Source organism: Podarcis cretensis, assembly GCF_951804945.1.
Source record: "Podarcis cretensis genome assembly, chromosome: 1".
NCBI classification, from domain to species: domain Eukaryota; kingdom Metazoa; phylum Chordata; class Lepidosauria; order Squamata; family Lacertidae; genus Podarcis; species Podarcis cretensis.
Genome location: NC_137170.1, coordinates 64,119,004 through 64,132,974, shown reverse-complemented (window position 1 = coordinate 64,132,974; position 13,971 = coordinate 64,119,004). Strand labels below are relative to the sequence as shown.

Sequence of the window (13,971 nt, the reverse complement as noted above, 5' to 3'; positions counted from 1 at the left end):
GTGTGTGATATGTACAGTTTTCAATAATCTAAGCGAGGCAATGCTTGTTAGCCACGTTTACAAATTTATATGCCCAGAATTTCACTTTTGTGTGCATTGTGTTTTGAATGGTTCATATATCAATGCCCTTTACTGAGTGGTCAATTCCAGTGCTAACACACAGGTCCAAACTGATTCTATGGCAAAGAATTGTGCTTTAAGCAATAAGGAATAAGAACAGTCTACCTACATTTTTGGATCTGTAGTACGTCAGTGACACAAATACGGTACCAATGCTATCCTCTCATCAGTCAATGACCTTGCATGTGTGAACCAATTCTCAGTTCATGTCTTTCTTCATCTGTTTCAACTGTATTATTTAACTTAAGTCTTAACTATCTAACCCAATTTGTTACCACCAGATACGATAGGCATGAGCTCTGAAAAAGCTTAGACGACTTTGAAAGATCACAAAGGATAGCTCTTTATGTAGTAGTTCACTGTGATAGCAGAATGCATTTCCTAGGCTCGCAGTCAGTATGTTTCGACTGCCAGATGCTGGACATAAACAAGAGAGGATGCCTGGCTTGTCAACTTCCATGACCATCTGCTTGGCTGTTGCTAGAATGTTGGACTGGATGGACTTTAGACTATTTTAGCAAATCAATTATGGCATGCATGTTGTTTTTACTCTAGGGGAAATGCTATGAATGGGGAAAAAGTGGGCAAGCCAATTATGTTCTACAAATGCATAAAGCACTTAAATCAAGGAACTGGCACAGAGGTGGGGGTAGGTTTTTTTGTTTTTGGTTTTTTGCCCAGGGGCCACATTACCTTATGGGCAACATTCTGGGGTCTACATGGCAAGAGTGGGTGGAGAAGCAGAGCTGGTGCTCCCCATCTTGCCAAAAAGCAACATTCTGGCCTCAGTTCAGATTAGCACATATATTATAGGAATGCATTCAGTTGCACATGGAAAGAAATGCATTGTGCAATATGAATGTGCATTAGAATGCACAATTGGACATGGATTCAGCTGGAGGTCGGAATGTACATTCTTCCCAACTACAGTGCATTAGTTTCATTGGGATGCTCACATCCCTGTCCTCATTTTGCCACATCTTGTCAACGAAGTATGACTGGACTGGCCAATGAACAATCAGCCCAGCTGTCTGGGCAAAGAGCCTGTCTTTTCTCTTACTGCAACATCAATCTGAATGCCACCGTCTCAACAAAAATGGCTTTTTTCAGCTTTCAATTTAATGCAAGATCCTATCGGCATCAGAAGTAGTTATTGTCTGCACCCAGGTGGAGAATCAAAGGGCGCTCCCCATTCCCCTCAGTTTTGAGGCTGTTTGGTTTCCCCTTGGCTGCTTTTAAACAACAAATTTTTGTCTAAATTACCTTCACCATTGCATACAGTTAGTTTGGCCTTACATGCAAGGAGAGCAAATTGTCATTTATCACAGATGTGTGTGGAAGAAGGGAGTAATAAACTAGGATAATGGAAAATAAAACAAAAACCAAAGCAATGTATTTTTTATTACATATTGTATTCCACACAGGCTAGACTGCCAAGAGAAGTGAGATTGCTTTAACTCTAGTGCTTGGGATCACAAGGCGCCAAGGAAACTATGTGACAAAAGAGATGCTTCTCAATAGCAATGCAAGATAGGGAACACCAAATTCATCCTAAAACATGGGTCCTAAAATTTGCCAAGTATCTTTTATCTGAGAAGAGCAACACACTTCCCTGCTACATGCAGGAAATGCTTGCTATATGAAAGAGCACTGAGAGCCAGGGTGGAGTGTCATCAGATCTCAGTTTAGTCTGGGAACTTGCTGGATAAACTGCGGGAAAACAGAGTCTAAGCCCAGCATCAGGGGCCGGCATGAATGAGCACTTGCCAAGGCCCCAAAAGACTTTGGAGAGCCTGTCGCCAACACTGTCACTCCACTGGGACTACCATGAAGTGTCAGTGCCTCTGCTACCACTGAGCCATAGCATGGAACCTTTTGCTGTCTCACTTCATTCTCTCCAGACACGGTGCTTTTGGTTGGTGGTAGCGGCAACAGTAGTTTTGAATGGGAGCTGCATGGGTGCTTGGCTCCAATCCACTGGGTATTTTGATCATCCAAAATGCAATATACTGATGTCTAGTAGGGCACTGCATTTTGGAAGACTAAATGTCACCACACTGCACATCAGAGCAGAGCACCAGCTTGGCTCCCTTTCAAAAGTGGCAGTAGTATGCACAGCAGCAGCAGCCTGTGTCACCCTGATGCAGGGTGAAGTGAGTGACAGGCAGTGGTTGTGGCTGAGGCTACTGTTATGTACTGGGCCAGCAGGGGGATACTGTATATAGTTATGCAAATGAAGGATTGAAAGTGACGTTCAGTGATTGGATAGTTTGCATGCAAATGAAGGATCGAAAGTGACATTCAGTGATTGGATAGTTTTAGAAAGTTGCAACAGTTACATTGTTCTGGAGCTCTATATAAGCAGGCTGACTGAGCTCTTCAGTTCAGTTCTATTCTGGCCTCTGAATAAACAAGAGCTGTTGAAGAATCGCTGTGTCGTCTGATATGTTCTCCCACGGCTTAACAGCTACAATAGCAGATAGCAGTATTGGCAGAAGCCCAGGTCAGGCTCCCCTGGCAACACTCATGCTGAAGGCCTACTGGAATCTGGCTCTAGCCCTGTCAGTCTCTACCTTGCAGGGCTGTTGAGAAGAGAAAATAGATAGCTTCTTGAATGCTACCCAGAGCCCCTTGATGGAAGAAAAGGATATAAATGTGAAAAATAATATTTCCATTGGCTTCTGAATTTGCCACCATTATTATTAAATATTATTAGACCAAGGCACAACCTTTGGGGTTGACCACCCTCATCATGCAAGCTGAGATATTATTCTATGCTTTTTAAAAGTTAGGTGTCATGCAGCACTGACTCACACTGGACATATGAACTGAAACAGAAGGGGAGAATTTGTAGCCTGTTACTCTCTCAACTAGTAGTAATAAGAGATTAGAGACAGACCTTGATAAGGCAAACAGAGCTTTCAAGACAGAATGCTGAACAAATTGTCCTGTGTGAAGCCTGCTTTCCAGTTCAATCTTGATGAGCCTAAATAAATAGCAAGTGCCTTTCCCCAGAGTACTCTTCATGCTTCCCAAAAATTGAGACTTAGAAGTCTGCCGTGTTGACAGCAAAGGCAGCATTGATCCCACAGTTATTCCTTCCTACATACGGACTGAAATTTCATGTTATGTGCAGACTATGGGAATTGGATGTCTCTGATGGTTCCCCAACCGAGTACCCTAAGGATATACATATATGAATTTTAGAAATAGCATGCCCTGCACAGTGTATGTAAATAATGCAAAGGGGACTTTAAATAAATCAACAGGAGCAGCAACCATTCTGCCATGAGTCAGAGACTAAATGTAGAAAGTGTAAGTACTGTATTACAAATCCAGTGGGTTTGTCTTTGTATCCCACCTGGTTTTGGACTTCTGTGGATTTATGTTGGTCTACTGAGTTGATCGATATCCAGCCTTGCGTACAGAATCATTATTGTGGCTTATTTTTTTATGACATTTTGATGCTTTTGGAGAGCCACCCTTTCCCCTTCACCAACCCAGCAGCTGGGATTGTGATAAATGCATATGAATACATATTTGTAAACTATGTCAATAAAGCTATTTTTTAACCTTTAAGCTCTTTGTCATTGTACACTATAGGATTCAAATGGGATGGATATTTTAGGAAAACAATGGATTAAAGAACACAGTAATATGAGGTTGGATTGCCATCTTTCATGGATGCTTTAGCTGAGATTCCTGCATAGCAGCAAGTTGGATTAGATGATCCTCAGAGTCATTTCCAACTCTATGATTCTATACTCATAGTAAACTCATTGAAATTAATGGCTGTAAATTAGTCACCTCCATTCATTAACTGGTCTATTCTGCGTATGACTAGCATTGGATACAACTCATATATACCTCTAGTATAACACTGCAATGGACTGCAAAGTGAAGAGGTTTCTCTAGCACTAGAGTAATTTACCCAGTCATTTGTGTTCCTGAATGGCTTATTTCAGCTGTGTATAGAGATCTACATCCCTAACAAGCATGACAATAAAAGCTTCAAAATGTATATTCTCATTTTAAAGTTCATTCCAAATTAAGACTTGCTGAGTATAATACCTTTTATTTTACAGTAACAGGTGAAATAATAATAACAACAGCAACACTTACCCCATATAGCCATAAAAATGGCGAAGAAGACAGTCCCTCCGTTATCAAATAAGTGTGTAACCTTAGAAGGAAATGAAAGAATATAAGGCAAGTAATGGAATTATTAAGCAATAAAAATCTACCATATGCTAATATGTTCTTAATTAAAGAATGCCATAATACTGAACAATTGCAAACAGACTCGGGTAAAGTGGATGCATAATTTCATTGGGTTTAAACATGGGCCATGCCTTCATGAACTCTATTAAAGGATCAGTAGTGGAATAAGCATAAAATTACATCTATTATATTAGCTCATTGGGCTAATGCTGTGGAGGCTAATTCTCTGCTCATTTTCATATCCACTCGTGGAAACCTCCATCCTGGCTCAGAGGCCTAAAGCAATTGCCATACTAGCTTCCACTATTTCCTCAGTACCACAGCTCTCTGTGTGGAGAGAGGATTCCTCAAATCCCCATCCTCATGGGTGAGAAAGGAAAACATGCCTCGTTGGGGTTTCGTTCCCTCTCTCCCCTGCCCTTGAATCTACTAGACCTGAAAGTTTGTCATAGGAAATCCCTTTTCATCCAGGTTACTCACCAACTTTTCCTGTTCCTTAATCTCTTCACCCTGCACTGTTCCTGCCAGTTGTGAGCAGGGGATTTACCTATTCATAGCTGCACCACCAGGGACAACATAAGCAGAACAGGCAGCAAAACACCCCAAAGCAACTGCACACTGTCTTACAATGAAGAGCAGGATAAAGGGCAGGTGCCAAGCTGAACAGCACTGAAGTAGGTTTTATTTCTTGCTGAGGTCGTCCATTCCACTGATGAACAGCTCTTACTGTCAAGGAAGCTCCTCCTAATGCTTAATTTCCTTTCTTGTAATTTGAATCCATTGGTTTGGGGGCTATGCTCTTAGGCAGCAGAAAGCATGCTTGCTCCACCTTCACTGTAACAACCCTTTAGATATTTGAAGGTGGCTATTGTATCACTTCTCAGTCTTCTCTTCCCTAGGCTAAATGTACCCATCTTGGTTTCCAGACCCTTGATAATCTTGGTCACATTCCCCAGCACATATTCCAGCTTGCTGATGTCCTTCTTAAACTGTGGTGCCCAGAATTGGACACAGTATTCCAGGTGGGGGTCTGATGAAAACAGAATAAAGTGGTACTATTACTTCCCCCACCACGCATTCAGTGAACTGGATGCTTGTGTGGTTTTGTTTAATTCTGAAAAGGACTCAAAAAAGGAGAAGGAATCTGTGGCCATCTAGATGTTGTTGGACTTCAACTCTCATCAATGCCCCAGGCAGCATGGTTAATGGTTAGGAATGATGTAATCCAAAACCTCAGTCCAAAAATAACCTAACCTATGTTTTCCTATCACAATAAATAAAAAAATTAAGAAATTGTCCAGTACCACCTTAGAGATCAACTAAGTTTGTTCTGGGTATAAGCTTTCATGTGCATGGACACTTCTTCATGTATAAATGCTTGTTTTTAGCAAAGCTGTAATTCTGTTTTCCCTTATGCACAAGTGTGAACTGTTCAAAGTGCATTTGATAATGAATTGACTATCTGCTGTCATTTTTATTCAGCTGTTCAGTTGTTTTACCTTTAAAAATAATAATTCATCAGTAATTTATATAATCTGTTTTTCTATTTTATCTGCATGCTATGCTGTATTGTGTTTTTAATATTCAGTTGGGAGCCACCCAGAGTGGTTGGGGAAACCCAGCCAGATGGGTGGGGGTATTAATAAATTATTATTATTATTATTATTATTATTATTATTATTCAGATACACTTGGTGTATCTGAAGAAGTGTGCATGCGCACAAAAACATATACCCAGAACAAACTTAGTGAGTCTCTAAGGTGCTACTGGACAATTTTTTAATTTTTTAATTTATTTTGACTGCGTCAGACCAAGACGGCTACCTACCTGAATCTATTCCTATCAGAATATCAGTCTGATTTAGCTAAACAAAATTGACATGAAGTTCACAGCAAGCAGAGATTGTGAGCAGGTTTACTGGAACAAGAACTATTTCTAACTTAACCAGTAATACTGTAATTAATTCTGTTTGCCATTTAACTACCATTTATTTCCTCACTATTTAGACACAATGTCTACGACACTTTTATTAATGGAAGGACACTTCACTGCCAATGTTTAACTACTCTATAACTACACTGTGTTACATATAACCCCAAAGTCTAAGGAACAGCAATGGACCTTAGGAATGTGATGCTTGTAAGGCAATGGGTATCTGGGGAAAAGGAGTGCTGAGGAGGCTGAATAGTTTGCTGTAGGAGGATTTCATTCCCCACACAAGATGACATACTTAATTAGATGCCTTGAGACTTTTTCTCTTGCACAGTCCTCTTCAGGAACTGCAAACCTTAGCTAATTTAACACATCCCTGTTTTAATAGGAATGCCGTTTTCCAATAAGAAAATATTTACCAGAGAGGGGATGAAATGTTTACACAAAACAGACAACTATAATATATTTCTTTAGAGTGAATGTAATAAAAATGGTTTAAACAACATTTATAGTGTAGAATCCCTCTGGAATGTTTTATTTTCTTTTGAATGAATCCACTATACAGCGTGTAGTTATTTAATGCATATGTTGGATAAGCTCTCAGGCCTCAGATGATTTAAAGTGCACATTTGAAAAAGTGCACATTTACTACCCATTGCTCAAGAATATCAGCTCGGTAAGTGTGCTCCATGAATTTCATTACAGTGAATGTGGGATTCAAAGACAGACAGACAGACAGAGTGCTATTAAAGGACTGGGAGGTACCGGTAAATAAAATGACTGGGAAGTGATTTGTTGTATGTGTGAATCAGATGAAAATAGGAATGCTTCTGTTTTCAAATGGAAGTAGAAAAACCACAAATTCTTACAAATTAATAAGACAACTGTAATCTGTTGTTTTACATTGTATTTATGTATTTATTTAGTAATAATACAGATGAGTAAGGTAATGCTGTAATCTTATTTTCATTTACGTGAAAGAAAGCCCCATTGAACTCAGTAGGGCCTGGTATTGAATACACACATATAGGCAGGGCTTTTTTTCAGCCGGAACTTACCAGAACTCGGTTTTGGCACCTCTCAGGTGGGCACCATTGCCATTATAAGAGAACAAGGGAGGTGTTCATGGTGAGTTCCGGCACCTCTTTTTCTAGAAAAATAGCACTGCGTATAGGTTTGCTATATCTGTAAAACTGCTTTCGTTATATATCCAGTGAATTCTTTCTGTTTGCAGAAGGCCTTTTGCTTTGTACAACAACTTTCCCTCCCCCTCCTCTCCTCTCCCTGTGTGCCCCATAACCCCTCTCCTTGATTGGAATAAAGCCCAGATCAGATGTTTTGGACGTGGAAGGAGAGGGAAATTCTGCTTTTCAAGCAGAAGTTCTTTCATGAACGTAATTACTTCATTGGATCCAACCCCATGACTACATAAATTAATCAAGAGCCAAAATGTACACAGGGTATACTGTTGGTCATGGGTCCAGAATATGTGAGCATCCTACTGATAACCCCAACAACAAATTGGGCATTGAGTATTTGCATTCCGCTCTTGAAAAGTCTTGAAGTGGTGTTTAAGTGTTTGATGTGAATTCATAATCATTTTTTGTCTCTGCAGAGCAGAAATATTTTCCTACAGAGTGGGAAGACAGGGAGGCAGGCTCTCAGCCCCACCACTGATAGCAAAGGACCAAAGATATTCACTTGGCCTGGGTTGCTTTTATAGGTTCTATCGCAATAACCTTTTTTGGCAGGGCAAATCCTTGTGAAGTGATGAGCATGAAAGCTGAATATATTTTTGGGTTTGCTGCTGAAGAGTCCACCAAGCACCACTGTGCATTATAGGAGTGGGAACCTCTGGCTCTCCAACTGTCGCTGACCCACAATTCTCATCAGTCCTAGAAGCATAGCCAATGGTCATGAATGGTGAAAGCTACAGCTCATAATAATAATAATAATTTATTATTTGTACCCCGCCCATCTGGCTGGGTTTCCCCAGCCACTCTGGGCAGCTTCCACAGAGACCAAAAATACACTAAGCTCAGTGACTTACGGAGGGCCAGATGTCTCCCACATGTGGTACAATGGAAAAACATTTGACTGAAATGACAACGAGGCCGTGTGCAGTTTCCACCTGATTTATCTGAAGCATAGGGCTTCTAGAGCACAAAATAACTTACCTTTGCGTAGATGCAGCTTTCATTGAGTTTTTGCAGGGTGCAATTCTTCTCACACATTGGACACATGACAGTTTCGTTTGCCTCGCAGATCTCTCTGCTGCACCAGGAAATAAAGACAGTGAATGTTTATTCAGGGATGACTGATGTTTATGACATTTATTATGGTAGCTGACACAGGCCGCAAGGCTTCTGATATTTGCAGCATTGTGTTTGTACCTTACTTTGGAAGCTGGACCTAAAGTTATTTTATTGCACAGGCACAACACAGGACATGGCAGTTTAATTATGATTTCATTGACAGTAGGATTTTTGGAAGTTCTGTTTCACTTTACCACTCCCCCAAGTCACATGATGGTCCTGGGATGTAGCCAAGGCAGATACCCTGGCAGGAAAGAAACCCTCAGAACCGAGTGCATAAAGTCAGCTTGAAGTTCCTGGTGCAAGTTGCTTCTTCCTGATTTTGTATGATTCCTCTTTCCATTGTAGCTTCCTGCACCACAACCCAGGCCCCAAATGACACACACATGAGGCAGGATGAAGAGTCCATATATTCCCAGAGGTTTGGATTATATCAATCTATGCCTTTGATATTGCCTGGCTGGTGATGATGATTAAAATTTCTCCCAGGCCTTGCTACAAAAACAGAGAAATTTCTCCCAGGTCTTTCTACAAAAGTAGATATGGAAAAAGAAATATTTAAACCCATGCATTTCCTTTTTAAGCAACTGCTATCGACTGCTAAAGCATGATAATCTTAGTTTTGTTTCTAGACATGAAGCACATATCAACTATAGTGCTTGCCAGTTTAATCATTGACTTATCTGAATACTGGGCTAGGTTTGAAACTCTAGTTCCCACCATCTGAAGACTCATAATCAAATAAAAAAATCAGAAACTGCTGAAGGGATGTCTAGCTGTAAGGGGAATTGTGTTATGCAGATTTGTTTTAAAAATCTAATTCATCACAAACCACTAGAGGGAATACTAACTTTACCTAAGTGCCAGCCTGTTACATAACTCTAAGAATTGATTTGCACTGCTGTATGCTTTTTAAAATACAACCAGCATTAATCACTGAAAACAGAAGGTTTCAAGGTGTGGGCCAGAATGAAGGCATATCAGCCATGCACTATGTTAACTGTTAAAAAAGAGATGTTTCTAGTTACATCCTCTTCCTTCTGGAAAACAAGAACCTGTCCCCTAAACAAGTTTGTATGAGTACCTGTTATGTGTATCTAGTGCAAAGGAACCTGTATTTTGCAGATGCTCAGAGTCATATATCTCATATGATTGTAAGTACTTCATATGTAATTATATGGTGAAAACTGCTGAATGCCTGTTGTTGCATCATGTATTACTATGATATATACAAATATATAAAATAACTGAAGAACATCAATGAGTCTGTTGATGAGTCAAAATCTGTTCTGTATCAAACTTTCCATTGGTTCATATTATCCAGGTTGCCAGCTATGAAGGCACATAGCATGTCTGCAAAATATTACAAAACTGAGTTGTTAATTGCTTTAACTGTTTTTTCTGTTTGTTTTAATAGTGTCTTATGTTGTATTTTATGGTGCCATGCACAATGAGGTATTTTATGTTGTAGCCCATCATGGGGTCATGAAATGACAAATGATGGGATAGAAGTGGAAATAGTAGATAGATAACTAAACAAAGTGTCCCAGTCCTGGCTTCTTGCACTTAAAATGGGTTTCTGATTACACTAAGCTCTGCTGAGGCCTGGCTAGCAAATGTTACATTTTGTGGACAAACCTATGAAGCCATTATCGACACACTCTGCTCATTTTTCAGTTACGAGCATCAACGATTTTGGAATCCAGTAGTCTTAAAACCAGATGGCTTTGTATTGACGCATTAAATTAATAGTTATGACTTTTGGGGATGCTAATTTGTCAAACTGACATGAAGTCTTGTTGCATAATGGAAATCCAGGATGATCCTTGTGTTCCTTGACACTTTAGTTGATGAGGGTTAAAACAGTGCAGTGAATGTACTGCAGTTGTGCAGTGTAGCTATGCAATTAATATGTTAGGAATAATAACCACGTTTTCTGAGTTAGGGAGGAATACGTTTAATTAATTAATTTTCAATGCTTTTCTGATCATTCCGTCAGTGCAAACATTTCAGCTTGACAGACAGAATGACACCCCTCCCTCTTCTCCCTCACATGTGTCAGGGACTGACTAGTTAAAGTAGTAGGAGGCACCAGCCAGTGAACCCCCAAAGGAATCCCAAAAGGAGGATGGCTCAGAAGCTGGGGATTGGTAGTGGGACACTGAGGAGAGGTCAGAGGGAGAGGATTGGGAGGAGGGGATGATGCTGAAGAGGCAACAGGGTTTAGTGAGCAGGAAGAGCCTGTGACAGGAAATAGTTCAGACTCTGAGGCTGAAGCAGAGAAGGGGGGGAGGTCAAGAGACTACTGAAGAATCCATGGAGTCTTCCTCTCCTGCTGTAACAAGTTCCCCTTCCCCCTGGTCTCCAAGAACATACAGGATAAGGAGGAGAGCAGAGCAGAAGCCAGTGATACACACATGCAATTGGAGAATTCTTGGGAAACATCCGAAAGAGGAGGAGCCTTAGAAAGGGTAGAAGGCAGGGACCTTCAGTCCTGGCAACTGCTCTACAGGGGCAAGAGCTACTGGGATGTGTTTCTGAGTTGTATGCTGTTTCTTTGAATAATAAGTTAACTTCACTGACGATGGAGTCTTATGCCTTTTGTGTGACCTGTGTCTGACTATGGCCCCTGTCAACATGATGGTTCATGGCTTCTCAAAACACACACACACACACACACACACACACACACACACACACCAATTTGAGGAGCCATGTGAGGAGAGGGCCCATTGCACACATGGATGTATTGGCACAGGCCTTCTATGGATGAGCCTCTTTAGCTGAATCCCACCCACAGTTTTGATTATCAAAAGGCTTTCACAAATATTTATTTATTTATTTGTTAAAAGCATTTCTATCCCATTTCCCCTCATAATGATGCCTACTGGAATGAGATTTCTTCCCCAGGATATTTTTGTGGGTTTGCCATCTGTTTACTGTGAATAAGACTGTTTTGTGGTTTGGCCTTGAGGCAATGGTGGATCAATGTCAGGGACAGGAGAGGGTTAATGGGACCAGGAGGATTGCTCAAACCTATTGGCCAGGTCTGGGATTACCTTCTATTTGTTAGGGAAAGGTCTTGTCTAAAAGGCCTGCAGATGCTTTAATAACAGGCATGACCTATCAAAACATCTGGAGAAATTTTTTGGATCAGAGACTTTAATGTGCATCATAAACTTGTTCTAAGTAATGGTTCTAATTTCAAACAGCTGTTACGCTTTTTTCCAAGAAAGAACAGACTAGCTGCTGTTTGTTGTCTGCTATGTTTTAATTAAGTTTATTACATGTGAAAAAGCAGTAAAATATATTCTTTTAAAAGAATAGGACATTGGAAGGTTTTGGACAGTTCTGCTTGGGGTGGGGGCATAGCGTTCTTTCCCCCATCCAACCTAAGAGCTGTTTGTTTGTATGCAGTGAAGTCACTGAATCATTAGAACTTTGGCTTGTGCAACAGAACTCCAACCCACTCATCCCTTCACAAACCCCAAATTTCCTCAGAGTTTTCCCCAACCCTCCAGAGCAATGTTGTTGGTTTTTATTTTATTGGAAGGGGGACACCAAAACAGCATCTCAGCATTTATTTCTTCCTTGCTCCCGTGTAATTCATAACATTGTCACATTGTGCTTTTCCTCAACTTCTCTCTACATCATTGGCTGTTGTCAAAGGGGGTAAGAGAATGTACAAAGTGATGGCAGCACAACACAAGGTAACTGAGGCAAGATAACTTTATGACGCACAGGTCAGAATGGGGAGATTTTAGTTTCAAATGCTACATTGCATTGTCATGCTTTTATTTTATGGTCATCATAGAATAATAACTTTTCAGTATAGAGAGAGTCATTTTGTCGCCCCCCCCCCACCTTTTGATGTAAATGCTTCTCTAAGGAGTGAAAGTAGCTCATACCAGAATTTTATTTCATTTTTAATTACTGTGAAGTGGATCCTCTGCATCTCAAAATAATCCTTCAAAAGCAAACAGAAACTGGAGTGAAGATGATCACACACTAAAAGCATCATGCACACACCAAACACCTTCTGTCCGGTACGAAAAACCCACCTTGTGATTCTTCCATATGATATTCAGGCAGCAGAGTAGGGCTTAGGCCAATTTGCATTATTCTCGTGATCCATTTCGACAGCTACTTTTGATAGGGCTTGAGAGCTGCCAGCTCATAACGACAGAGCATGCTGTGTTATGATTTTATAAAAGAGGACATCCCCACACCTCTTACCTTACTTGGCTGGAATCCATGGTAAATAATCCATAAAGGAAAACAAACAGCCCAACAAGTGCAGCAGGAATGAGCATCCCAGTATACCATCCCAGCCAAGCGAAATAAAGGCCAATTTTCTCTCCAAAATACCGCCTGCGTAAGAAAAAGGTAAATATACAATAGGCTTAAATGGCAAAGTAATTGAATGCCAAAGCTAGCCTTGGCAACAGAGCATTCACCTTAAGTGGAAGTGGAACTACTCTTCAAGTTGGGATGGGATTTGGTTAGAAATGAGTTTGGCAAACCCCTTTTATTTCGCTTCAACATATAATTTGAAGGCCACTGATTGCAGTCAAGGTCAGCTTTCCCAATCTGGTGCTGGCCAGATGTTTTGGACTACAATTTACCTAAGTCCCAGCCAGCTGACTAATAGTCAGGGGCAATGGGAGTTGTAGTTTGAAATGGGAGTTCATCACAGTGGAAAAGCCTGTTCTGGACCATACATATTTTTTTATTTAACACAAGTCAGGCACAACTTGTCCTGTCTGTTTATTTTTTGTAGAGCAGGGAGCAGGGAGTATTGTTACCATCACTGACTACAGTGGAGCAGGGAGTATTGTTACCATCACTGACTACAGGTTAAAAAGTACATATAGATGCAACACTAAACCATAATTTAACATGGCATGAACAAAACTCTGCAGCAAAGTTGGCCCTGCAAATAGGCAGAGTGAGGTGGTCACCTTGGGGCAGCTGATTTTGATGGTCATAAAAGGGAAGCAAATTGTTAGTTATTATGTTATTACAATTGTATTTTTGTGGGACTTTGTTGCTGAAATGACTTGGCCTTACCTGAGTACTAGACACTTTGACTTGCTGTTCTGCTCTGGCAGCAAAATGTTTTAGGTCAACCTTGCTCTGTGGTTGTTGTTTTTTTCATAGTTTTGCTTCTGATTTTTGCTTAATTGCAATTTCTTGTATTGATGTGTTAATGTTAACCATAGTTTGTTCAAAACTTTAACCTTTGGATTTTGAAACTGGCTTGTTTCAAAACAACAACCCATAGTTTACCATAGTTTTAGCTTGAAACACTAAACTGCAATTAATGGAAAACAGAAGAGAAACTTTCAACATCCTCCTGAGATGCTACAGTAGGAGAGGGGA

The 13,971-nt window shown here is 40.4% G+C and overlaps 1 protein-coding gene and 2 long non-coding RNA genes across 7 annotated transcripts in view; 2 read left to right on the top strand and 1 right to left on the bottom strand.

Annotated features, from left to right (window-relative positions):
* LOC307216712 overlaps positions 1 to 13,971 on the top strand; it is a 427,955-nt gene that overhangs the window by 218,800 nt on the left and 195,184 nt on the right. The window lies entirely within an intron of this gene.
* ANO3 (anoctamin 3) overlaps positions 1 to 13,971 on the bottom strand; it is a 241,881-nt gene that overhangs the window by 38,560 nt on the left and 189,350 nt on the right. For all 5 annotated transcript variants that reach the window (XM_079963900.1, XM_079963901.1, XM_079963902.1 and 2 more), the window contains 3 exons: positions 12,826 to 12,960; positions 8,452 to 8,548; positions 4,243 to 4,303 (listed from right to left, as the gene is read on the bottom strand). In XM_079963900.1, coding sequence (XP_079820026.1) covers positions 4,243 to 4,303; positions 8,452 to 8,548; positions 12,826 to 12,960 — 293 coding nt within the window. The remainder of the gene's footprint in view (positions 1 to 4,242; positions 4,304 to 8,451; positions 8,549 to 12,825; positions 12,961 to 13,971) is intronic.
* LOC307217079 lies at positions 12 to 3,699 on the top strand. The gene is made up of 2 exons (XR_013839385.1): positions 12 to 2,308; positions 2,600 to 3,699. It is a non-coding gene; the product is annotated as an uncharacterized lncRNA (long non-coding RNA).